This window comes from Azolla caroliniana, unplaced genomic scaffold (assembly GCF_043228905.1).
Source record: "Azolla caroliniana isolate FFs.n. ecotype wild unplaced genomic scaffold, voAzoCaro1.0.p SCAF_3, whole genome shotgun sequence".
NCBI lineage: Eukaryota > Viridiplantae > Streptophyta > Polypodiopsida > Salviniales > Salviniaceae > Azolla > Azolla caroliniana.
This window is the reverse complement of record NW_028230438.1, coordinates 7528874-7552304: the sequence shown is the minus strand read 5'-3', so window position 1 is coordinate 7552304 and position 23431 is coordinate 7528874. Positions and strand designations below refer to the sequence as shown.

General features: G+C 36.9%; 1 protein-coding gene and 1 long non-coding RNA gene across 2 annotated transcripts; both read left to right on the top strand.

Annotated features, from left to right (window-relative positions):
- The first annotated feature begins 3966 nt into the window (after positions 1-3966).
- Positions 3967-7473, top strand: LOC147866113 (pirin-like protein). The gene is made up of 7 exons (XM_087316478.1): positions 3967-4298; positions 4496-4545; positions 5514-5552; positions 5672-5700; positions 5814-5876; positions 6485-6588; positions 6760-7473. The coding sequence occupies exons 1-7, from the start codon at positions 4051-4053 to the stop codon at positions 7256-7258; spliced, it is 1032 nt and encodes a 343-aa protein (XP_087172604.1). The 5' UTR covers positions 3967-4050; the 3' UTR covers positions 7259-7473.
- A 6678-nt stretch (positions 7474-14151) lies between these two features.
- Positions 14152-16358, top strand: LOC147866112 (uncharacterized). Its single transcript, XR_015529466.1, has 2 exons — positions 14152-14556; positions 16002-16358. It is a non-coding gene; the product is annotated as an uncharacterized LOC147866112 (long non-coding RNA).
- The last annotated feature ends 7073 nt before the right edge of the window (positions 16359-23431 follow it).

Here is a 23431-nt window from a genome sequence, read left to right as displayed (position 1 = left end):
AACAGCCTAATAAGCTTGTACACACACCGTATTCGAAATGGCTACACCACCGAATCAACAATTACACTTAGCACATAAATTAGAACTTAATCACAATTCAATATAAGTATAACACTAAGACACAGTGGCATTGTATATCAAAACCTTCTACATTAAAACTCATATGATACAACCCCCTTATAGTACAATGGTCATGCACCTTTTATAGGTAAGCATGTATAGTTACATTGTCTAATCGGATCGTCACATCCTTTCAAATCATATCTCTAAAGATTATACATCATAGCTATTCGTATCTAATTGTATTTTCGACTACACACTAATATTTTGCCTCCTTATAATATTCTGTTGGGAAACATGTCCCTCTGGATGGAAAGAGAAGTACCGTGTTGGTGAGTATCTCGGCCGAGGCCAAAGCCGAAATCAAAATCAAAATCAAAATCGAATTGAAAACTGAAATCGTTTCAGAAGACTATAATTATAAATAGTCTAAAATGCCCTTGTGGGCTATATTTGTAAATAGCCAGAAAGTTGCTTTTGTTTAGAAGCAACTAGGGCAAACTTTATAGTTAGTTAGTGATCATTATTGAAAAGTTAGAATGAGGTAGTTGCCTCTATAACTGTGAGTAAGAGAGTGAGAGTGTAACTCTGTAGCCGTCTGTTAGACGAAGGAGAACTCGAGGTCATTGCCTCCGAGTTCCGTATTTTTGTACTTCCTCTCTACTATAGTGATCTGTTTTCTCAGGGTTTGTGGACCCCCGTGGTTTTTCCCATTTCGGGTTTTCCACGTAAAATATTGGTGTCTCTGTGTGTTCACGTTTTTTTTGTCTGCGTACTAGTTCTTGATTTCTGCACACGAATACGAATGTGTAACCGATCAATTCCTAACATATTCGTCTTCACACTCCAACCGGTTGTCCGACTTTCACACTTAAGCCGGCTTCACACTCTTTCGGCCTTCAGCCGTTTCGACTACTTATTTCAGCTACCCCTTGTCATCTTTCTTCTCCTAAGGGTAACACACAATTCGATGGTGGTGCAAATGCTTATTTCATGGATATTGCATTTGCTTTTGATCTTGGTGTCCCCACAATGAAGTATGAGAATGTAGCATATGTAATCTCAAAACATAATAAGCATTCGTGACTCCATTTTTGAGAGAGGTTATTTGGAAATTTCATTCAATCTCATTGCTACTCTATGTTTTCTAGTTGTATTGGGCCAATCTAACCTCGAACCTCACGGCCTAGTTGTGGATTACTAAACTCCTTTTTATCAAGTTTTGCCAATCATGGTTCTAGCCCTATATTGTCTTGACCACTTGTGTGAGCCCTCTCCAAGCTAATGCTATATTTGCTTTCACAAGCTCACTTGAATATTAGTGATCCATTTGCTTTTGTTCGTCCTCTATGAATCAATGACTCATCTATGTCCACAAACTCTCTAAGTTGATTTCTCATCCACTTCCTTCAAGAACAAGACTTCATTCTTTTGAACAACCTCTTTCCTACACCAGATCGAAACATACATACAGAAGAGCATTTCCTTAGATCCTTGTGGTGCAACCCCTTCAAGGAATTGTAGCCTTCATTTACACATAAGGCCGTATGAAAAGTTTCCATATTTATTTTGGCACAACATTTGTCAACGCTATTATACTGAGCTGTAACATCACCATAACTAGCACATTGGCCTTCCTTGATATGTTTTTTATTAGGAGACCCGCAAAACACACTTTCATTCATCTCTAGCAATGGTCCCAGTTCGGTTATGGTTTGATTAGATTTCTTTCCCTTGAAACCGAACCGAACCATTTATATAAAACTAAAACCAAGCCAAACCGTTTAGGAACTCTCAAGCCATTTAAGAAAAGGTACACCGAACCATTGAATAATTTTTTAAAAAGCGAACCACTTAAATCAAACTAATTAAAATTTTAACTAAAAAAAAATACATAAAATTAAATAAACATTTATGTTAAATTTATTAAATCAATAAAGAAGCATTAATTAAACCATTAAATTAACTAATTATTTAAGTTAAATTAATTAAATCAATAAAAAAACTTTAATTAAACCATTAAATTAATAAACTATTAAGGGAGAAAAAAATTAACCAAAACCTTTAAACCAAACCACTTAAACCTATAAACCAATAAACTTGAGTTTTAGAACCAAACCAAACTAGAATCGAACCGTTCATCGTGCCCTTCCAACCGGGGAATGGAGCAACAAATGTGGATTGGACCCAACTTGCCGCATGTGTGGTGAAGTGATTGAATCATCTGAGCACTGTTTGTTAGGGATCGACAACGGCTCGGCTCAAGCCTAAACCGTTTGGCTTAGCCGTCTTAAAATGACTTAGCGGCTCGGTTTAGGCTTGAGCCTGCCTTAATGGTTTGAGCTCGGCTCGGCTTGGCTTGAGCCGGCTAAGCCGTTTAAGTGATTTAATTAGTAATTACTATAGTTTATTACTAAAGTATAAGTTGTCAATTTTTTCTCGTTGTTTTTCTTTAATTATCTATAAGTTAAATTTGCCTTGCATTTCTCATTTTATGTTTTCTTGTTGTTTTTCTCTAATTCTTGTAACCATTTTACATTTGGAGCATATAGGAGGGGGATTGTTCAATGATAAATTGTAATGGAATTGTGTTATGAAGTTCACAAACCGGTTTAGCCCAAACCGGTTTAGGGATCGGTTTGGTTCAGGTTTGAAAACCCCTAAACGGTTTAGGCTTAGCCGGTTTGGCTTGGATAAGGCCGTTGCTGATCCCTACTATTTGTAGTCTTGCGTACACGCACAGGAAATATGTAAGTGAAGTTTACAAATACTAGCTCACAACAGAGGTTATGGAGAGGTCTCATGGGCAGTGACCTAATGGTTCATGACGGACCAGGAATCATGGTTTCCCGAATTCAACAAATCAGGCCCCTTCATGCAACTAGAGCGAAGAACTATTAGGATGACTGATTCTCCTTCATGATTTGGTTCGGTTTGAGCCGAAACCGAGCCCATTGCTATTCATCTCTCTATGGTTCCCTCATACATACATCTTCCCAATAAGGTTGGGTAGGAATCGACAACGGTTCGGTTTAGGCTTAACCGGTTTGGCCTTATCCAAGCCAAATTGGTTAAGCCTAAACCGTTTTGAGGTTCTCAAACTTGAACCGAATCAAACCGAACTGATCCCTTAATCGGTTTAGGCCAAACTGGTTTAGGAACCGGTTTGTGAAATGGTTTGGGAACGGGTTTGTGAATTGGTTTGGGAGCTGGTTTGGGACAAAAAAGTTGAAGATACCCAAAAAACACCACTACCACTACCACTACCACTACCACTACCACTACCACTTCCTCCTACTCTTCTTCTCCTCCTCATAACTCCCACCCCCTCGGCCTTACCACTGATGAGTCAAACTCAACTCCAAGTCCCACCTCCACGACTCCCTCTTTGTAGACTACTATGATTGGTCGGCTGGCATTCATGAATCCCCTACCTCCCACCACCCGAACCATGAGGCCTGAGGCTACGACGACCTATCACTCTCAGCGGTCCAATCCTTCTCCAAAGAATGTATATAACACTGAACAACAAGTGCCAAGGAGGTCCCCTGATTGTCCACTATGCAAGCTCTCTCTCCCTCTCTGTCCCTCCCTCTCTCGTCACTCAACAGTATGTTGCCTATGGCTTCATGTCAGTATCTTTGTCAACTTTCAAGTTCTAACAGTCTAATTTTTAACTTTCTAACTTTCTAAACCCTAATTCTTAAATCACATAAATGGCTTAAAACGGTTTGAGCCGGTTTGGCAAGGCTCAAGCCTAAACCTAGCCCCTAAACCGTTCTAAACCGGGGTGTGCAGGCGTCATGCTGGCGCTGCCCATGACGCCATGGATTGCCCATGAAGCTTTGACCCTTCATCTCCACTTCTTCTTACTTACATATATATTTCCTGTCCTAATTCCGCCTGTCTATCTCTGTTAATCTTGTCTTCTTCTTCTTCTTTTTCTGATTTTTCTTCTGATTCTCCTTCTTTTTCTGATTCTTCTGATTCATGGTTGCTGTGTTCCTCTCCCCAACAACTCCTCACTTCCGCCGTATCCTCACCTCTGCACTCTCCCCTTCTTCATCGATCAATTTCTTCTTCAACCGACACAATCCACGTAGTAGTTACAACACCACCATGGCCTCTTCTTACTCCTCGTCTTCTCCCTTTCCCTCCCCTCGTTTTGTCGTGAAGAAACTTCTGTCCAAGGAGCAGCCCGAGGGCGATGGCGCCCTTGTTCGACGAAGTATTGGCAGGTAAAAGATTAAAAGGTCAAGTTAAAATTTTCTTTCCAAACCTAAAATTTCTCTAGGTCAAGTTAAAAAAATGGCCCTAATCCTAAATTCTTCTTCCAAAATATAATTTTCCAGGTCGAAGATTTCCTTACCCTAGTTTTTTTTTAAAAATTTCTGATGTTTATGTTCATCACTGGAGTTTTTCTTCATCTTGGCAGGCCTGAGTTGAAGCAATTGGACCCTTTCCTCCTCCTTGATGAGTTTTCAGGTACTCACATAAATCTCTACTTATCATTTTTTAGCGCAATACTATAGCCAGAAAAAAGAATGGTCAACTATATATTGAAGGAGCACTCTAAGAAAACATCAATATATTTTCCCCAGATGACTTTAGAAGGCATTTATTTATCTAGGGAATTTCCAACAATAGGTAAAAGTCAGAGAATTTTCGTTTTTGTTTCTCTATTTATGGCTGCTAGGATATGATGATTTGTAGAGGATTCATTCACTCTCTTTCCAAAAGATCAACCTGCCGATTAACTATAAGATATATGTCATTTTGGTCTCATAGGCCACATTGGCCTCTTTAGAGATGTTAATACCATTGTTGTAGAATACTTAGCTTACAATACGTATGCTAAGTATTCTAACTTTTGTTTAAAATACTTAGAATACGTATTTTATCTGCAAAATACATTAAATACTTAGAATACGTTTAAAACATGTTAAATACTTCTTAAATTTTAAATTTTTTCTTTTCAAAAAAATTTATTTTAAAAATTTTAAACTTTCTCGAAATCTTAAATCCCTACAATACGTGAAAATTTGAAAAATGGCAATTCTAAGAATATTCTAAAATGTTTTCTAAATGCAGAATACGCGTAGAATACTTCAGAGAATTCTAAAATGTATTGTAAACATAGAAATACGCTTATTTTAACAACTATGGTTAATACACTTCTATACCCCCACATACATTTTCCGTGATCCCCAATGTTTGTTCTCTATTGAAAAAACCTTTTTTTTTCCATTGATAGATGGTACACACCAGCATTGATCATTGAATAGTTGTATGTTTGCTATGCCGAGTTGTCTTGACTTAGGGGGGTTGAGAGAAGACTTGTGTATGTAGTAGCTAAGATATTCAAATAAGTAGGAGGAACACCTGTTAGGCTTCTTCAACTTATGGCTAGGATTTCATATGCCCTCACAAAATGATTCATTTCCTTTTTGCAGTATCTGCTCCAGCAGGGTTTCCAGACCATCCTCACAGAGGTATTAAAAATCACACAAACATCTATTATATGTCAACCACAAAAGTTTGATATTTTTTACATTGGTTTTTCTTGCTTTTCTTTTCTCTTGAAATTATTGTGTTACTTCTTATTTTACAGGGTTTGAGACAGTGACATACATGCTTGAGGTCCTCAAACGTTTTCTCAACATAAAGCTTCAGTTTTGGATGGCTAATTCCTTCAATAATCAGTGTTTATTTAAATTTACTAATTGTGTTCTCAATTATACCTTCTTTCACAGGGTTCATTTACACACCAAGACTTTGCTGGTCATAAAGGTACAATCAAGGCTGGAGACCTTCAGGTACTCTCTCCCTCTCCCTCTCTCAAGACTGGGAATTAGCCTCTTTGATAATGAGTTATAAGATGGTTCACCATTGTATGTGGACATGGAAAGCTATGATTTAGCGAAAGGGTTATCCACCATGGTGTATGAACATGAAAATATTTAATTAGCTCAAAGATTGTCCATCATGGTGTGTAAACATGGGAATCTATGGTTAACCTAAAGGGTTGTCTACTATGGTTTGTGAACATGCAAAGTTATGATAAGTTAAATGATCGTGCACCATGATATATGGAAATAAGGATAATCTAAATGTCCACCATGGTATGTGAACATGGGAAGCTATGGTTCAATAAGAGCCCTCGAATTAGCTTCGAATACATTTGTATGTATCTGGGCTATATTTTGTATGGAAGGATGGGAAAACATTCTTTGGCTATGGCTATGGTGATCAAGTTTAGATCAAATCATCATGCATGTGGACTAAGTAGACCTTACTCTCCTAGAAGCCAGAGGATCTACTCTGGATCAAGTTATATATTTGAACTTATGATATGAAGAATAGGTGGAGGAAGAGTTGAAGCTGATTAATCATGACTTAGAACAACGTCTCTTTTGTTTTCCAGTGGATGACTGCTGGTCGAGGAATAGTGCATTGTGAGATGCCTGCGAAAACAGGGCGGCAGCATGGTCTACAACTTTGGGTGAACCTTTCTTCTAAAGATAAGATGTAGGTTTTTTCTTTCTCATTTCCTTGTAATAAAAAACATCTTCCCCCGCTTATTTTTATTTCTTCCCAACAAAGAAAGATAATTATTAGTATTGTTGAACAAGAAAGTGTCTTTGCAGAGAGAAGTTTTACAACTTTTTTTTATTAATCTTTTCTCCACATTATGTTTAGGATTGAGCCAAATTACCAAGAACTAGAAGGGAAAGATGTTCCAAAAGCAAGCAAAGATGGTGTAAGTGTTTCAGTGATTGCTGGAGAGTCATTGGGTATCAAATCACCAGTTTATACAAGAACGCCGACAATGTATTTGGACTTCAAACTTGAATCTGGAGCCATTTTGCATCAAGCTATTCCTGAAGGATGGAATGCTTTCGCATATGTTTTAGAAGGTGAATCTACATTCGGATCCCTAGAGGCTGCTCCTATTGGGGCTCATCACACAATTCAATTAGGCATGGGTGATGGAGTCAGTGTATGGAATAACTCTAAGGGCTTGTGTCGGTTTGTTCTGATCGGTGGACAACCTTTGGAAGAGCCAGTGGTTCAGTATGGTCCATTTGTCATGAACACTAAGGAAGAAATAATTCAAGCTTTACAAGATTACCAAAAAGGGAAAAATGGGTTTGAAAGAGCTAAGGGATGGCATTCTGATCCTATTGAGCTTGAGTAAAAATGAAGGTGATATTGTATAGGTTTGTCTTGTTTTCACCCTCAATTATCTCGTCATAAAATCTTGAAATATATGTTCATAGCTTGGATGGGCTTAAATGAAAATGGAAGGGATGTATGTAAGATTTGCCCCACTTTCTGTATCGATAAGACCAAGTCCCATTATAGATTTGAATGCTGTGAAAAGTAATTTTTGAAAATTACAGTTATATTCTATATCTTAGAGTGTATTAAATTCTCCATCCAAATATATGGAAATGATTTTATAAACAAAAAAAATATGTTATTTTCAAATATAGGAAGCGTGAAACTGGGTTTTTTTGAGTAATCATTCAGTTTGTCTATATTCTAATGATTCTAAATGTTCACATTTGGAATAGCTCTTGTAAATAAAATCTATGCTACATTAACTTGGAAAAGCTTATCCTATCCATATGCCATTTTGATTGCATGTTTAATCCATAGATAAGTTAGTAATAAGGCAACAATATCTATGGCTTAACCTAATTGGTTATTATTTTGAGATGTTCGCAAAGATTACATTTGATATTCCAACAAATCAAGAGAATGATATGATTGAGCAAATTTGTATATATTAACCTCAGAATTCTTGACCTTATATTATTTCAACTTTTACATGGCAAACATTGTCTCATTCTTGCGTTGTCTACATAAATGTTTATTACGCTTGTGCTGTCTACATCATTATTTGCCATCATATATGAATACTTATGATGGCATCTAACACAACAGCAACATTTTTAATTATGGTAGGTCAAAAGAGTTAGTGTCAATTAACAAGAGGTGGAAACACATTTGCTGGCATTAATGATGCAAAGTTTAGAAGATTGGGACTAAATTTTGTTGGAGGTGAGAAAAATAATTGATTTGTACATTGACGAATTGAGAGAGAGAGAGAGAGAGAGAGAATAATATATATTTTATTTTGGGGGGGGGGGGGGGGGGGGGCAGGGATTAGCACACAAGATTAGGCTTAATACATGATATTAAGACCAAATGATCTCATATTAAGATTTAGATGGTAATTTATACAAGAAATCCCTTTATAAAGTAGGGTTTACAAAAGGTACGTAGTGATAAAGTTCAACAGTGATAATGAGAAGTGAAACACGGAACAATTATAAGAGAAGTAGGGATGGTAGGTTAGTTGCAAGGATTCATGTTACATGATATTCGACGAGGCCTCGTCTACCATCAACATTTACGTGGCCTTCGTTGTCAAGGTAGTGTCCTTGAGCCACCTTGTGCCTCCTTTCTTGCCCAACGAGCTAACTTCTAACTTCTCCTTTGCTCTTTCACACTACCTCTCTAAGTGATACGAACCCAAAATTACTCTCCAAAACTCTCATGAAGATGAGGAAAATATAAACCCTAACCCTCAATGTATTTTGAGAAGAAAAAGGAAACCCTAAAATCCAAAGAAGAAGAAGAAACCTTAGAATCCCAAGAAGAAGAAGATTAAGAAGAATCTCACAAACCTAAATGGTGCACTCTCAAAAACACAAAATGAGCTACCTGAAATAAGCCCTCTTTTCTTCTTTTTATAGATTAAGAGGCGCCTAATTTTGGCATTTAATGCTTTTATTCCTGTTTTGCTTTAAAAATGCAAAAAAATAAAAATCTTTCCCTAATATGTGCTTGCAAAAATTTGAACAATGCACCTCAAGCACTTAGTCAAATACTTATTACATATACCTTTTGTATATATATCTTGCGATTGTGAGTGGATCCCCTTTTTATCCACTTTTTTCCTTCAAGCCCGCCACATCGCTACAATGTTATGTCTTGATGGTTGAATAATGGATCCAAAGAAGAGATCTTAGCCTCACCAATAGAGTTGTATTTTGATGAATGGGGTAACTAGTCCCCCTTTATATAGCCCAATGCTTAAGAGGGTCCCATATGGCCAACATATGTCACAAGTTCTTTGTTAAGAATCCCTTACTAATCAATAGACCAAATTAAAGTAAAGGGAAAGTGAATAGATTAGACAGGACCCAATCCTCCCAACCACCCTCGAGGTATTATCAAAACATAGCTAGCTTACCATTGATGTTCTATACTGATAGATATTAGGATGACTAGTATCTTGGAAGAGGTAACACAATCATTGTAATGAAAGTCTAGCCTGCACCCGTGTCTCACAACTTCAGCCTTTTGACATAATGTGCCTTATGAGGGTAGCTAAGACTTAGATTTATAAGACTTCCTAGGCCTCTTTAATATATTTGCTTTTCTAAAAGACTCTCTCCATTCATTGGTTGTCAAGATTGTGGTAGTGCATGCACTTATCATTTCCTCTATCCAATCACATTAGTCCATTTCGGACATTAGTGAACACATACCCTTCACTTATGTTTTCTAAATATTAGTGACCTACCCTCGCCTACATTATGTGTACATAACATCCTCATGGGTTTGTCCCAATTCTTAGGATAATTGGTTTCCCAACTATCCTACCCTTAACACATTAAAATTAGTAATAGAATTGGTTTATAAGGTTATGTATATAACATTATTTAACACCAAGACATTGGGTGTTTGTACAAATTACGACTTGAGATTATAAATGGATGATATTTTCCTCTTTTTGAGATATTGGGGAGTACATCACAATTAGGATATACGCTATGTTTTTTTATTTGATGGCAAACACATAATTAAAGCATATATTATGAAAGTTGGATTGCGTCAAAATTCTTTTCGTATTGGAGAATTCATCTTGCTCATTAGCGATTCAAAATATTCCACTAGTCGTATAACAATAACACCTATAGGTTGTGGTACCATTCTAGTGTTTTTCGCACACATTTATTAATGTAGTTATGTGTTTCCACCAGAGATAGATAGATAGATAGATAGATCAATTGATTGATTTATTGAATAATTGCCGGAAACTAACCTAGTAAACCATCAGACAACACCAAGGATGTAGCCCATTGATTGAACCAACACGTGCATATAGAACCATGTAGGGTTAGTGAAATGGCTTGAGGTATATGATGGCAATGAAACCCAAGGATAGAAGTATTCCCCATCCCATTGTATTCAAAATTGCACGTCTCTACATATAAAAAGACCAACAAAGCTATTTGGCAGACTTTCACCCAAGAGTTCACGATTAATTGAAATACATTTTTCAAGTATACGTTTCTATGTTTCACAATAATTGAATGAAAGCAATTTGCATTTTAATTGATTGCATTGTGGTCTAGTTGGGTATTTAACCCAAGCAACCCACGTTGAAGTCTCGACAATGGAAATTTTTTATGTAGTTATCATTTCTAAGAGTTGAAATAACAAGTGATATAATACATTGGAAGCAGTGGTATTGTGCTTAATGCATAGAAACTAGAATGTCTAAGCATTCAAAAATAAGTAGCACATATCACATGAGCTATGAATTAACCCTTAGTGCTTCGATCCACATAGATTCACCCCCATGTGAGACAAACACAGGCCTAATCCAAGAAACAACTAACATCTAATAACCAAGAAGCAATCCACAACCCATAATGTACCATGAAACTAATATAAAGAAACAAGAAACGATCCATTAGGGTACCATGATAAAAATCAGTTCTAGAAATAATGATAACCCAAAATTGAAATGGTGTGAAGAGCATGTAAATTGTCTCAATGTCGAGGCACTTCCTAACGCTCACACAACGACAAATAACACCCATAATAAGGAAATAATAATGACTAGTACTTAACTAACATATAATTTAAGTTTAGAAAACAACATAAATGAATATAAATATGTAAAGTTTTAGTTAATGGAAAAGAAGATACAAGAGGGAGAGAAGAAATGGTTAGCATTACCCAAAGGTTAAGCTTTTGTTGAGGGTTGCCTCTACTTATCAACCACTTAAAGTAAGGGGTTCGTTTGTGTTAAAGTCACCTGTGGGTCACTTCATAAGAGGGATGTGAGCGAGAAAAGGAGTTTGCTTTATAAGGGTTGATAATTGATGTTGATGTAACCTTCCCATTCTCTTCCTTTATAAATCTAACTTGAACATTTCTTAATAACATTGCCCTTGAGATAATGCTACAATAAGGTTTATATAGGAAGAGGAGGGAAAGGTTACATCAATGGTCAACCCTCATAAAGGAAAGTCCTTTTCTAGCTCATATCCCGCTTATTAAGTGGCCCATGAATGACCTTACTACAGATTGAAATCTTATTTTAAGTAATTGATAGATATTTTTGGCCATGTCTTAATAACCCTTATTACCATTTACATGTGATGTTTCTATTAATCTATCCTACAACTCTACGAATTTTAATTATTGCATGTCCTATATTATTTGTGATCATGTGTTTATTCATCAAACGATAGTCAAAGTTTATTCACAAACTTGTTCAAGGAAAATATCATAGCCCCTAGGGCCTATACATGTGGATAGTGAACATAGGAATAGGGTCTAGAAAGTACAAATTTCTTATTCCTAGAATAACATGATTTTGAAGTTGGTGCAATACATGAAATATAACGTCCAAAACATGATGAGCTTTGACATCTTTCTTGTGCCATTTTATCAATCATCACTCACATTGGAAATCTTAGATTTTGTAGCTTATCCAAAGGGACTAATGTGAGGTTGAAAGATTTGTCTTATGAAGGAAAGAAGCAGGATTTGTGGAAAAAATCCAAGTGTAGTAGAGAAACTTGGGGTATGAATACACACAAAACCATCACCAAATCAACTACAATTTTGTATAATTACATAAAGATCCTTTGAATTAGATATAATTTACAATAATAAAATTTACAAATTCATAAGGTAAACTCTAAACAAATATATTGTGGTACAATCAAGAATAAAATCCTCAACCACATGGGTGGTTCGAGTAGGAAATAGATGAATAAGATGAAATGGAATCCTTGAGTTTTGGTGTAGGCAGCCCACAATTGACAACCACGTTACCTCTCATCGTCATAGGTCTCTGACACTCCCACTTCATTCGCTACACTATCATGCAAACAATTCATTCACTAACAGAAGCCTGAGCATCTCTCTCAAAATGTCAACCCTGGGCAATGAGCTCTTCTTATATTCCTTATGGGTTTTCTGGAGGGCCTTGACAAAAAAAATAGTAACTTGCTACACAAGTCGCCATTTGTGCCTAACATTTTACTCTCATTTTTATTGTGTTCCTCATTCCTATATGGTGCACAATGCACATAGTAAATCGTCATTTCCCTTTCATCGTCCAATACAAGATTCAAAACCCTTATACCTTATCATCCCAAGAGTTAGCTCTCATGAATGGAACTATATCTTTTTGTTAGTTTGATTTATATCTAGAGTCAACTCCTCCTCCTTGCTATTGCTATTTCTTTAACCATAACCTTGACTTGTTGTGAACTCAATTCCAAGCATTTTCCTGAACGGTACACGCCACATCACAAACAGTGCCACCCCCAATGTTGGGTGGCTAGACTTGAAGAAACAAGAGCATTGTCCAGTTGACCCGACAAAAGGACCGATTGAGTGACCCCACTCGAAGAATCGAAGCAAAATGAATGGGCTTCATTTATCATAGGGTCCAAGAATAAACAATTGACCGACCAACCAACAAAACAAACAAACACAATAAATAAATAAATAAAAATAAAAAATAAAAAATAAAAAATAAAAAATAAAAGAACAAAAAAAAAACTAAATAAATAAATAAAATAAATAAAATAAATAAAATAAATAAAATAATAAGCAAACAAAAAAAGAGCAAAAAGTTGAATACATAAATAAATAAAGGAAAAAACAAACAAAATGAATAAATAAAATAAATAAATAAATGAAAAAACAAACAAAAGAAATAAACAAATAAGTAAACAAAATAAAAAAATAACAAAATAAATCAATAAAATAAAAAAATAAACGAAATGAATAAATAAACAAAATAAATAAATGAAAAAACAAACAAAAGAAATAAAAAAATAAGTAAATAAAATAAAAAATAAGTAAATAAATCAATAAAAAAAAAAACAAACAAATGAAATAAAAAAAAGAAAAAAGAAAAAAGAGAAAAGAAAAAAACAAACAAATGAAATAAAAAAATAAGTAAATAAAATAAAAAATAAGTAAATAAATCAATAAAAAAAAAAACAAACAAATGAAATAAAAAAAAGAAAAAAGAAAAAAGAGAAAAGAAAAAAACAAACAAATGAAATAAAAAAATAAACAAATAACTAAATAAATCAATAAAATAAATAAATAAATAAGCAAAAAATAAATAAATAAAAAAAAGCAAAAAGTTGAATACATAAATAAATAAATGAAAAACAAACAAACAAATAAAGAAAATGAATAAATAAACAAAATAAATAAATGAAAAAATAAACAAAAGAAAGAAAGAAAGAAAGAAAATGAATAAATAAACAAAATAAATAAATGAAAAAACAAACAAACAAAAGAAAGAAAGAAAGAAAGAAAATGAATAAATAAACAAAATAAATAAATGAAAAAACAAACAAACAAAAGAAAGAAAGAAAGAAAGAAAGAAAGAAAATGAATAAATAAACAAAATAAATAAATGAAAAAACAAACAAAAGAAGAGAAAGAAAGAAAGAAAGAAAGAAAGAAATGAATAAAAATAAAGAAAGAAAGAAAGAAAGAAAGAAAGAAAGAAAATGAATAAATAAACAAAATAAATAAATGAAAAAACAAACAAAAGAAGAGAAAGAAAGAAATGAATAAATAAATAAAGAAAGAAAGAAAGAAAGAAAGAAAGAAAGAAAGAAGCAAATAAGCAAATAAAAAAGCAATAAAATAAAAAAATAAACAAACAAACAAATAAAGAAGTAAATAAAGAATAACAGAATCTGTTTCATCTGAGCCACGAAACTTCTAGAGACATATAGCAAACGATGACAAAACAAGTCAACCAGTCCTCCTCCTCCTCCTCATGGAAATCAGGGTTTCAGTTTTCTTGGCTTCCTTACTCAGATTAGGGTTTTTCTTTTCTTGGTCTGCTTCATTTAATCACATCCCTCCCTTACCTCTCGGGCTTCCAATCTTTTCTTTCTTGGCTGCTGCTTCCTTCCCAGAAGATTTCTAGGGTTTCATAAGAATCTCCGAAACAGACCTGGAAGCGGAAGGAAGCATCAGATCAGATCCAGATTCACATTCAGATTCGGAGAGAAGAGAAAACGACGCGATGGTTATTGCTCTCATGTTGCTCGCTTTTACTGCTTTCGTTGTTGGCCTTCACTCTGTCAATTTCTTCTTCCAGCATCTCCTGCAACACCGGGTCTCCATGCGAGCTTACAGGTTTGTTTAGGAGAAGATAAATCTTTGGAACATCGTAGTCATGTCTAGTAAGCTTCTCTGTGTCTTTCTCTTCATGGATTTTTGGTACAGATGAAAAACATATTTAAGACTGTTGAAGTGTAGTTTGCCTTGTCCCAAAACGCTGTGACAAATTTCCCCCGCAGAAAGAAATTAACCTTTATTCTAATGTATTGCAATAGAGAAGAAAAAGAGGTTAACATAAATCTCTTTCAAACTACTAAGTAACGAATTACATTAGCAGGTATGCTAATACCCCGTAGGAAACAGTATCTGTGTCTGACCAGTATCTCATTACAGTATGCATCAGAGTTTTTTGCTATGAATGAAGACCATGTTAGAACTACGAATTCATTTCCAAAAATATCGAGTTTGTTCACACGATGTGGTCGATCAGCCTTAATCTGAAGACGTGGCGTGGAAAAATCTATCTTTTCTTTTTGCATTACAATCTAAAAGAGAAGTAGCAGATCGCTGAAAACTATGGGTTGAACTGCAAAAAACTTTGTTTGATAAAACACCTTTACTCCGAAGAACCTTCTTCCGTGTTTTCCGCCTTAATCTGCTGATCTGATCTGCATTTCTTTCAGGTCTTTTCTCCTCTTTCTGTAGTTTTATGTAACATATTGATATTCCTTTCTTTCTCAAGCTGTGGTTTCTGTAGTTTTACACGTGTTGATCAAGGCAGAGTTAGCATTGCTAGAATTTCGATATGCTATTCTTACGAGTGTTTGGATGAAATTATAACAGTTTCTCACCTCTCTGATGATTATTACGCCTCCTTTTACACGCTTTGATCATAAAAGCATCTGTCCATTGTAATTTCCTTGTAATTCGCTTGTGCTTCTTTGCAGAAGTTTAATGCAGCTTTCATAATTCCTGTCATTTATCTGATTTTCCTTTGCCTTCAAAGTCTTTGATAAAGTTTTGATGAACACAAGACAAATTTTTGTCATTTCTCTGATGATCAATACGCGTTTCTTAGACACACTTCGATCATAAAAGCTTCTAGCCATTCTAGCTTCCTGTGATTCGTCTGATATGCTTCACATATGTTTGATGCAACTTTCATAATTCCTGTCATTTATCCTATCTTCCTTCCATTTAAAAGTCTTTGATGAGGCTATCATAGTATTTTTTTGTTGTTCTAATCCGTCTTCTGTCCAGAGATGTTTTGATAAAACTTCATTTCTTGCAGATGCCTGCCATTCTAATTTATTATCAGTTATTTATTTTAGGCATGTTGATGTAGCTTCATCAGGTGCCTGACATTCTTTTACAATTTTGATCAAGATTATTGTTCTTAGGATTCTGTGTTTCTAAGTTCATATTTTTCTTTCTTTTAAACGTTTTGATAAATTTAATCAGATTTCTGTCATTGATCTAATATGATCTGATCTCTCTATCTTTCTAATTTTTGCATGCAGCTTTGGTTCAGGCATAGTCACCTGATGATGGATTTCCCATTAAATGGGATTATCCTTGTTGTCTTGAAGTAGTAGTAGAAGAAGAAGCACCTCCTGGAGATCTGAAGTTCTCCTTGTAATGCTCAAAGGTGATATTTAGAGTGCTTCGCATATTCAGCAATTTCTGTATGCGAAGGTTCAATCCAGTAATAATTGAGTTATCTCCCTCTTTCCTGACTGTTGTTATCTGCCAATGAAGCTCTTTAAGGGCAGAGGGTATGCAGCGAATGGGGGAAATGCAAAATCTTATGTAGATAGAGCAAAGGAATTGTTTCCCTTCTCTTTGTTGTAAACAAAATTCAATATAAAAATGTGCTTGATATCTGATTATTACCCTTGAAAGTAGAGCTTATGTTGTCCATATGCATTTAATCATCAATGCAGCCAAAAACAGCAGTATTGATTTCATAACCAACAACAGACTAATTGCCTACCAACTTACCAAGGTAAAAATCATAGCCTTTAAGATTGATGATAAGTAGAAGTAAAAGCTCAAGTCAGATGGAATTCCCTTGGTATTCATAAAAAGGAGGATCATAAGCATCTTCATGATAGGCACTCATGGATTAAGCAGGTTTCCTTTCTTAGTTTGCAATGCAAAGTCAGCACTTTTTCCTCGATGAAGAAAAAGCAGGGTCTCATGGATTAAGTAAGTATCCTTTCTTAGTTTGCAAAGTCAGGTTTTGTATGTCAAAACTACTCGATTTATACATGGATTAGGCCTGGAGGATGAAGTAATTCAAATTGCATGATAGCAACACAATTAATACTGTGATAAAATGGGTTTAGCTAGATGAAGTGTCAAATTTCTTGGGTAGCAACACTATTTGCTTCAAAAAAGTGAATGGAAATGTAATCTGCCACAAAATATGAATCAGCTTTCACTTGAACTATCGATATGATAGATCTACATATATGGTGTTTTTGTAATGACAACATTACTATTAATTGCCTACCAAGTAGGTGCTTAACGTAATTGATTTCTTACATTTCTCAAATTCCAGGTAACAAACACTATTTGCTTCAAAAAAGTGAATGGAAATGTAATCTGCCACTAAATGTGAATCAGATTTCACTTGAACTATCGATATATATATATGGTGTTTTTGTAATGACAACATTACTATTAATTGACTACCAAGTAGTGCTTAATCTATTTGGTTTCTTACATTTATCATATTCCAGGTAATTGTTTTTTACGGGCCATGGAACAAACAACCAATCTAGTGTTTGTAGTAAGGATCATTATTGCATTGATTGGAAGTGTGTGTTTTCATACCAATTGCTAATGTGTTAGGTTTATGTCCCATCCAATTATATATAGTGTTAGTCTTGAAAATCCTCTGATATATGAGGGGTTCACAAAATTGATAGTGTGACATATGCTCTAATCACACAAAAGAATTTCAAAATGACAACCTACTAGGAGTATGTTCTTATAAATTTGGCTTCATGAAATCGACATTGGCAAGTTTTTTAGTGGTCCTAAAACATTGCTCGTATGATAGTTCTAGAATTAGGTGGATTATATTCCATCCATATATCCAACTCCATATCCTGCTAAAAACATATATCCATGGTATGAATGCGAATGATTCATTATTTCATTACCAACCATATTATTTAACTAACTTTGAGGAGTGGGAATCACCTTATTTGTTTTTAAAGATAATGTTTTTATGAGGGGGTGATCTTATAACTAGCTTGGATATATTACAAATCTTCCTTGTTCCTATTATAATTTGTAAGTCAATGTAGGATCTTCTCCATATCAGAGCTCCATTTGGCCCACATGCATGTCACATCCTCTTGGCTAGCATGCATGGTCAACACTAGGCCAACCTTCAGAGTTCATCAAGATTTTTAAATTTAAACCTCCTCCAAATGCAAACAATCAGAACGTGTTCTAATTTGACACTTTCAAATAGTGTTATTCTAAACCTTAACTAAGTCGTAACCAATTAATGAGGACAAACATAGAAGACAATCTATTTGAACTAATTGCATATTAGTAAAATTATGAAACACCTTAGACAGTCTCGACATGTATTTAGTCCTTGCATTGTTAAATTTAATGTTTGGGTCATTTGACGAATCAAGAATATGTTTCATGTTCTAAAATGACGTCGTAAATTTTTTAAATGCTAAAATGTGAATAGTGTTGTATTGCCCATCAAACGATTAATAATACTACGCAATGACATTGTACCTAATTCTATGTTACCTTTGACATATCTTTCAACTTTAATGTAGACACAAAAGATATTAATCATTGTCGGCTTTACAACTATACCAAACATTGACAAAAGTAATTTATTTTGAAAGAAAGATGGAGGTCATGGAACATTGGTTGTCTCACTTAAACCTCATGGTTACTTTTGGAAAAGATGTTCTCATTTCTAGTCCAAAGTTAAAATACATAGTCTTTCACCTAGGTATTTTCTTCCATAACATCCATCACGCTTGTAAATGAAGGTAATGTTTCCATGGGAACTAGTTGGTTTAAATTGGTATTCAATAATTAATCTAAAAATAGTACTTAGAAGAATCAAATCCTAAAATGCGTAATTATATTTCTTTCACCATGAAATACTACCTCTCCTCCCTTTGAATATTAGTATATCAAAAATGAAAATAATAATAGCATAATCTTGTTTAACTAAAATTGGATGAGTATTACCTTACTCAACTTGAATTTAAGCATTCTCAATAATCCTTGTTCATCTATGGTGTACATCTTGTGAATATATCCAGAAACATTTCAATATTTTGTTATCTTTTCTTGAAATTTGTCGCTCCTTGGTTATTTCAATAGAGAAAACTTAAAACGTTGTCTTTGCACTCCTTAAAATCCAAATCTTCTTGACCTTCATTGGGCTCTACATCATCTTCTGTGTTATCACCATCACCTTCATCAATCTCAATGACATTTTCATCTTTAGTAGGATTTGATTTCTTGTACTTTTGTCAAATATCCTTCTTCCGCATGGGTTGATGTCTCTAATAGGGTTCCTTGGTTGTCCTATTTTGTGACCTTTACTCTTTGGATTTGTGTAGAAGAAAGCTTTTATCTTTGGACAAGCATCGAGCCTTTGTTCATAGATACCGATAACAAGGACTTCAAAGAGAGAAAAGAGAAGATAAAAAAGATGTTTGTCGAGATTCAAACACACATACACATGAATGAATGAAAGTAACTTTTTTTATTGTTAATCAAGAAGTAAGCACAATTAGTGAGGTCTCTCTCTTCTACTCCCTTAATCCTCTTTTGGTTTCTCCCAATCTAGGCTTAGCAAAAAAACACCTAGAAATAAGTCAACTCTTCTCTTTTATATGATTCAAGAGTTGTTCATTCTTAAACAAATGTTTCTGTGAATAAAGGAGAGACCGTGATTATGTGCAACGGAAGTGATATGTGTGTGTGTGTGAGAAGGAGAGAAATAGAGAGAGCTCGGTGTACATAGAAAATGCAAGTAAAACTGTATTAACAAGGAGCAGAATACAAGAATAACCAACAACTGTTACAAGGGAGGTGAGAGAGCACTTATATAGTCACCTTCCCACTATTCTCTTTATACAACCACAACTTAACTAAAGAGAGATGGAATCTTAACTACATTGAATATGTGTCATAGAGCTATAAGATTCTATGACACACTAGTTACTATAGTAGGTGGTGGGATGTTCACACACTAGGGAAGTTGAGTTTGATTCTCAACACGCCCCTTCAAATGCAACTTCTCGACGCCGAAAAGTTGGTTCGGTCTTCGACAGACTTCGATTATGCTGAATCGGCTTTGACTGGCTGGTTGATCATTCTACTCTGTCGTACTCCCCCTCAAGCATGGCTAGTTGGACCTAATCGAGAGACTAAGGTTCCTTGTGAACTGCCACAACTTGTCAATTCCTAGGGCTTTCGTGAATATGTCGGCCATCTATAGATTCATACTAATGTACCGCAGATCGATATCTCCAGCCAAGACACGTTCTAGGATGAAATAGTAATGCGCCTCGATGTGCTTGGTCTGAGTGTGGAAGAAGACTAGGTTGCGGGCCAGGTGGATACTGCTCATGTTATCGCAATACAAGAGAATTAGATCCTCGATGGGAACGCCTAGATCCTTTAGGATTCTTTTGGGCCAAACGGCTTCGCATGCGGGGACAGCTACACCCCTGTATTTGACCTCTGTGCTCGACAATACGACTGTCAACTACTTCTTACTTCACCACAAAATGGCTCCGTTGTCGAGTGATAAGTCGAATCCGGATGTGGATCGTTTGTCAATTTTGTAACCGGCCCAATCAACATCGGTATTGATGAGATATAGACACGTAAGAGTGTAACACGCGTCACGTTTTATGCTTGATTATAATGAAAAAGAAACACACACAATGACACAACAAATATTACACAAGATTTAACGTGGAAAAACCCTCAATGAGGGAAACAACCATGGGACATAAGTCCAAAACCAATCCACTATCACCAAAGAGATACAACACAAGTACAAATTCTACTTCTAGATATACTAAAAATAAGTAGAGATATGTAGCATAGTACTACCGACAAAGATGGTACAATAATCCAAAGGGATAAGATTATCTCTCAAGCATATAAAAGAAAAGAAGAGAGAAGAAAACCTGGATAAGAACGTCCACAAGTCGAAGTAGTAGCCGTGTAGATCTCACGTTGAGTAGCGGAGATGGAAAGGAGATTGGAAGTAGATGAGTTGAGCACCAAGCTTCACCAAGCTTCACCAAGCCTCTCCAAGCTTCACCAAGCTTCACTATGCTTCTCTATGCTTCATTATGCTTCACAATGCTTCACACAGCTCCTTTGTTCTCACCTCTTCCCATATATATATATATATATCTCCTTTCCACCCTCTCTTCTCTTTGTAGGGAACTCAACGCTCCTTATGCACAACGCTCGGCCACAACCGAGCTTAGAATGATACACAGAAAAAACCGGGAAATAAAACACGACACAAAGAAGAGGAAGATACACAGGAGGTTTACGTGGAAAACCCCAAACTAGGGGAAAAAACCACGGCAGCCCACAGGCTGCAAACTGTCACTATGTAAGAATATACAAAAGTGAGTTCACTGAGGCAACGACCTCGTGCTCACAGATCTTCGCCACAGGTGGCGGTTACAACTGAGGCAACGACCTCTGTCTTTCTCTCTCTCACTCTCTGTACACTGTTACGTGCTCACTCTACTTCTTGCACAAACAAAATTGACAACAACAACTAAAAGTTTGCCCTAAGTCATATTTATACTAATATGACTTTTCGGCTATTTACAAATATAGCCACGGTGGGCTCTTCAGAAACATATTTACGAATATGTCTCTTCATCTGGAGAGCATTCCTCATCGGGTCTGTGCCATCCGGTTCTCTGTAGCCGGGTACTCCTCATCCGGTCTTCACCGAGTCTGCATCATCCGGCTCTCCGTAGCCGGGTACTCCTCATCCGGTTCATACCGGGTCTGCACCATCCGGCTCTCCGTAGCCGGGTACTCCTCATCCGGTTCATACCGAGTCTGCACCATCCGGCTCTCCGCAGCCGGGTACACCTCATACGGTTTCGGCCCCGGCGGAGTTTGTTCATTGGCACTGTTCTTCTCCCTTCCCATCCGGAGGGACCTGTCTCCCAACAAACTCCCCCTTCACTCCGGCATGGGGTGTCTTACCAGTCCGATCCGTTTCCGGCATGCGTCCAGCTTGTCGGGTGTCAGCACTTTGGTCAGCATATCTGACCCGTTCTCGGCCGTGTGGATCTTCGTCAGTGCGAACTCCTGGTCGTCTACTCTTTCCCGGATCCAGTGATACCTCCGCTGGATATGCTTCGTCCGGGAATGGTAGGCCGCATTCTTAGCAAGGTGGATGGCACTTTGACTGTCGCAATAGAGTCGGTATTCCTCTTGCCGGATACCGAGCTCTCCGATGAAGTCCTTCATCCATAATATTTCCTTGCCGGCTTCCACAGCCGCCATGTACTCCGCCTTTGTGGTTGACAATGCAACCGTCTTCTGCAGCCTCGACTGCCACGAAACAGCTCCCCCTGCATATGTCATTACATACCCGGATGTAGACCGGCTGGTATCCACATCAGCCGACATGTCCGAATCGGTGAAACCGTCCAATTGAGGTTTTCCTGAGCCGAATCGGAGACACATATTTGAAGTGCCCTTCAAATACCGGAGTATCCATTTGACCGCGTTCCAGTGCTCCTTGCCGGAATTACTCATGAACTGGCTCACCACTCCGACTGCATATCCTATATTCGGTTAGGTACACACCATTGCGTACATCAAGCTCCCGATGGCAGAGGCATATGGAATCTTCATCATATCCGCCTTCTCTGCTTTCGTCTTTGGGCTTTGCTTACTGGATAGCTTGCAGTTTGCCGGAAGTGTCGATCCGACCGGTTTCGCATCTGACATGTTGAACCGGTGAAGCACCTTTGTCACGTACTTCTCCTGTGACAGCCATAATTGCTTCGCTGACCGGTTCCGGATGATGTGCATCCCCAACATTTGCCTTGCCGGACCCAAGTCTTTCATTGAAAAGGTCCGGTTGAGAGCCTTCTTCAGCATCCGTATTTTGACTTGGTCACGTCCGACGATCAACATGTCATCCACGTACAGAAGGAGTATCAGGAAGTCGCCTCCTTCGAACTTCTTCACAAACACGCAATGATTGGCCTGCGTCTTGTGGTACCCTTGATCGGTCATGAAGGAGTCGAACTTCCGGTACCATTGTCGGGGAGCCTGCTTCAGTCCGTACAAGCTCTTCTTCAACTGGCATACCAGGTGCTCCTTCCCTTTCTCCACGAATCCATCCGGTTGCTGCATGTAGATCTCCTCTTCGAGGTCGCCATGAAGGAATGCCGTCTTCACGTCCAGCTGCTCTACCTCAAGGTCCATGCTTGCCGCTATACTCAGCACCGTCCGGATGGAGGTCATCTTTACAACAGGGGCAAATATCTCGTCGAAGTCCACGCCCTTTTTCTGCTGGAACCCCTTCACCACGATCCTAGCTTTGTATCTCGGGGGGTTGCCGGCATCTCCCGGTTTCAACTTGTACACCCACTTGTTTCGGAGTGCCCGCTTTCCTTTCGGCAACTCCACCAATTCGTACGTATGGTTCTCATGCAGGGAATCCATCTCATCCTGCATGGCACTTAACCATTTTCGGCTGTGGGTGTCTTCCTTCACTTCTTCGAAGCTTTACGGCTCCCCCTCATCGGTCGGCAGAACATGCTCTGCATCCGGAAATCTCCGGGGGGCCCTTCTCTCTCTGAGAGGATATCTCCGTCTCTAGGCTTCGGTGACTGGCTCATCCATCTGCTCTTCATCCGAATCCGATTCGGGGTCTTGGCCGGTT

What these genes read in the sequence shown, in the direction of transcription:
- LOC147866113 (XM_087316478.1), top strand. Translation starts at nt 4,051, where the DNA reads ATGGTTGCTGTGTTCCTCTCCCCAACAACTCCTCACTTCCGCCGTATC. An exon ending in GTTCGACGAAGTATTGGCAG is followed by an intron (nt 4,299 to 4,495) that starts GTAAAAGATTAA and finishes TCATCTTGGCAG; the next exon opens with GCCTGAGTTGAAGCAATTGG. An exon ending in CTTTCTTCTAAAGATAAGAT is followed by an intron (nt 6,589 to 6,759) that starts GTAGGTTTTTTC and finishes CATTATGTTTAG; the next exon opens with GATTGAGCCAAATTACCAAG.